The 3,338-nt window shown below is 37.7% G+C and overlaps 1 protein-coding gene across 1 annotated transcript; it reads right to left on the bottom strand.

Moving 5' to 3' along the window:
- Positions 1-95: 95 nt before the first annotated feature.
- On the bottom strand, positions 96-680 carry LOC132273029 (UDP-glycosyltransferase 75C1-like). The gene has a single exon (XM_059774064.1). It carries the CDS (start codon positions 678-680, stop codon positions 96-98), a length of 585 nt encoding a protein of 194 aa, XP_059630047.1.
- Between the last annotated feature and the right edge of the window lie 2,658 nt (positions 681-3,338).

The following is a 3,338-nucleotide window of genomic DNA, read 5'->3' as shown; positions in this document are numbered from 1 at the left end:
GTTTTGGACAGAGGGAGTATCCCATTGCATCAAAGTGCTTACGAGTATTTTTGGGTTGGTTTTGGTACTAAGCAAGTCTAACTGTTCTTTCATTGTCAGGAATGCCGTATTTGTCTGTGTGGAGGGAGTAGAAAGGATGGAAGGTCGCGGCTAGGGAGCAATGGCAACCACGGCAACTGAATGGAGCTTGAAGGGTCATTGACAATTTTTCTAATGGCATCACCATAGCCATTGAGGTAATAGTGGAAGTTATCAAAAACTGTGGCTGGTTGAGTCCATAGAAGTGCGGATGGGATGTGATGGGCATGAGCAACTTCAGGAACCCATGGTTGAGCCATAGTGTGGACCAAACAAGTTACTGTGTAGCCGCCTTCATCACCAGCCTTGTTGAGTTCCGCCATGGCATTGGAACTGCGAATTTTGAACTGAGACAGGAAGTGTTCGTGGTTGTCCCCTTCTTTGAACCCGTCATCATAGCCACCGGAGAAGGCAGATAAGGATAAGCCATTTGGGATTGTGCTGTTGGATTTGGTCATGCGACAGTGAGCAGAGAGACTAATGATAATGGTGACCTTAACACCCATTTGTACGAGGTTCTTGACGGATTGATGGCACTTTGCGACGGAAAAGTTAGGAGAAGAATGTGGCAATCCACCAAGGAGAATGTGGCAATCCACCATGGTGAATGTGAGAGAGATTTGATGGGATTACAGAATGCAAAAGGTTGTGGTAGTGGTTGTGTTTGACAAATGAAGGGAAAGCCATGTATGAAAATGGGATGGAAGTGGGGGGTTTATATATGTGTAAGAATTGGAGCTAGACCACCTTTCAGAAAGGGAAAAAAAATTCAATGTATATATGTAAAAAAAATTTCAATGTCTTCACTCATAGTTATATGTTTTTAATTCTCTTTTAAGTATACTCACATTGCACGTCTATTCATCCATCTCCTTTTTTGTGGTGATGTTTATTTTCCTGCAGTTCTTCAATTGCGTGTATATATATAATTCTGGTATCGATAACATATTCCAGGCATCAACATATATATATGGACTTATTGTCACTCTTAGGATGGCCATGCAACTAAAAAAAAAAGGTTCAATAAATTAATTTTAGGAAAACTACACTTAAGTAGAGTTAGGGGTTCTAAATTACAAACTAGTCTATTTTTAAAGTCTAGTTTTCACTTTGATCGAATTAGGCAAAATAATTATGCATACATTGAAAATTATTATTTATGTCCAAAATGCCCTCTAAGCTTTCATTTCAAAATATTAAAATATTTTTCTCAAATCAAATAATTCATTAATGAGTTTGCTGGGAATTTTAGGCCCAAGCATCATCCTCTCATATCCTCTCATAGTGCCCCTGATCTGAAGGAACGTGCAGTGCTTGATACTACACCCCTTAAGAACCAAATCAAAGCTGAAATTGAAACCGGCATTGAAAGGAGTCTTAAGGCATACTGTAATTGACAAAAAACTGGATAGATTCCACATGATAGAAAGTTTCATGCACGGGACGGGGAATTTGGAAAAAGTATATATCAGATTTTGGAACTATTTTAATAAAGAGTTGAAAAAACTCAACCTCGACCAGACCGCAATTCAACTTGTGAGAGGAAGAGAGAGGAGGAAGAGAGAGGAGGAAGACGAGTATTGGGGCTGATCCTCTCCATTAGGGAAAACGGATTCATAGAAACAAGAGCGTTGTTCAACAAGTGGAAGATCAAGGTTAATCTACAGTATATTATGCTGAAGGCCAAAAAGCCAATAGACACACTAGATAAATTATTACAAATTATGATGCTAGACATCAAAAAAAGAATAGAATTTTCCCTCCTTTCCTCCTAGCAAGAAAGCCAGAATTATATTCTAAATCAATTAATTGAGTGAAGAGATTATATTATTTTGGAAGGACATATTAGTATTTTAGAATAAGAGTTTAAGGACATTTTAGACTTAAATAATAATAATAATTAATCTAAGTGTAATTATTTTTCCTAATTCGATCAAAGTGAAAACTAGACTTTAAAAATAGACCACTATGTAATTTAGAACCCCTAACTCTACTTAAATGTAGTTTTCCCTCTTATTGCTATAATATAATAATATGTTACCTATATTAAATATTATGTTACCTAAATGTTTACTTATGGTTAAAAAAAAAAAAAGAAAAAAAACCACAAGGGCTCATGTGTAAATTGAGACGGATTAACCCCCATTTGTGGATGGAATTTCCTCCACTTTCCTTAGACGCGTATATTAACCGATAGGACAGCTAGAATTGGTACACAGAGACTGAGGCTTTTTCTTGTTCGCAAAGACAGAGAGAGAGAGAGAGAGAGAGAGAGAGTGAGGATGGAATCCGAGAACGAGAAGAAATGCGACGGCTGGAAAGATAAGTTTGATGCCTGAATGCAGGTCCTCTCGGCGGCGAGAGAGATGTATGAAACGGTGACGAGGGGAAAATCCGAGAAGAAGTTCGAGGTTAGGGCTCTGCATATGTACTATATGTACACCATGGACTTCGCCAACAAGCATGGCGAGGATGCTTGCAAGAAGCTCTGGGACAGGGCCGCGAAGGGCCTTTCATTTCCTCCCACCATTAAGTCCGGTTGCAGCGGACTGAAGGATGAGTAAGGAGTATAGAGGAGTGTGTGATGGATTTTATGTTCATTTCTTGCATTTTTAGGGTTTCGATTGGTCTTTTTTGCATTTTTAGTGTTTGTTTAGATCTGACAGGTTACTACTTACTGTTTGATCGATGGATTGAGAAAATTTTATCAAAATACAAAAAAAAAAATTATGATTGGGTTTTTTTGATTGATTGATATATACTGACCAAAATGCAGGTTTGGAATATGTGGAGAGTATGGTTTTACTATATGATGGCGATTACACCACTAAGGTGTGAATCGAATAGGAAATTAAATACTCTGTTACGCCAATTGCTTCTGGTATTATAGTTTGAGAGCTCATGTCTGTGATTAGATTTTGGCAACAAGTATTTGTGTTTCTTTCCATTGCAAAGCCATGATACACTGGTGATCTTTTGCTTGCTTTTGACATGTTCTTCTTCCACCACAAAGTCTGGTTGCAGGGGAGTGAAGGAAGAAGAGAGTAAGGAGTATAGAGAGAGGAGTGCGTGATGGATGTTATGTTTATTTCTTGCATTTTTAGGTTTTCGATCGGTCTTTTTTCCTCCCACCTTTACTGTTTAGTGTTTGTTTAGATCTGACAGTTTACCGTTTACAGCTTGATCGATGGATTGAGAAAAATTTTATGAAAATTAAAAACCGAAATTATATACGGAGTATTTGTGTTTTTGATTGATTG

This window comes from Cornus florida, unplaced genomic scaffold (assembly GCF_030987335.1).
Source record: "Cornus florida cultivar Cherokee Brave unplaced genomic scaffold, ASM3098733v1 CherokeeBrave_3.0.0_Hap2_Chr09, whole genome shotgun sequence".
NCBI classification, from domain to species: Eukaryota; Viridiplantae; Streptophyta; class Magnoliopsida; order Cornales; family Cornaceae; genus Cornus; species Cornus florida.
The sequence above is the reverse complement of the archived record's forward strand: the minus strand, read 5'-3'. Positions and strand labels throughout refer to the sequence as shown.

Bases quoted from the DNA above. Each gene is read 5' to 3' on its own strand.
- LOC132273029 (XM_059774064.1), bottom strand. From the start codon at position 680: ATGGTGGATTGCCACATTCTCCTTGGTGGATTGCCACATTCTTCTCCT.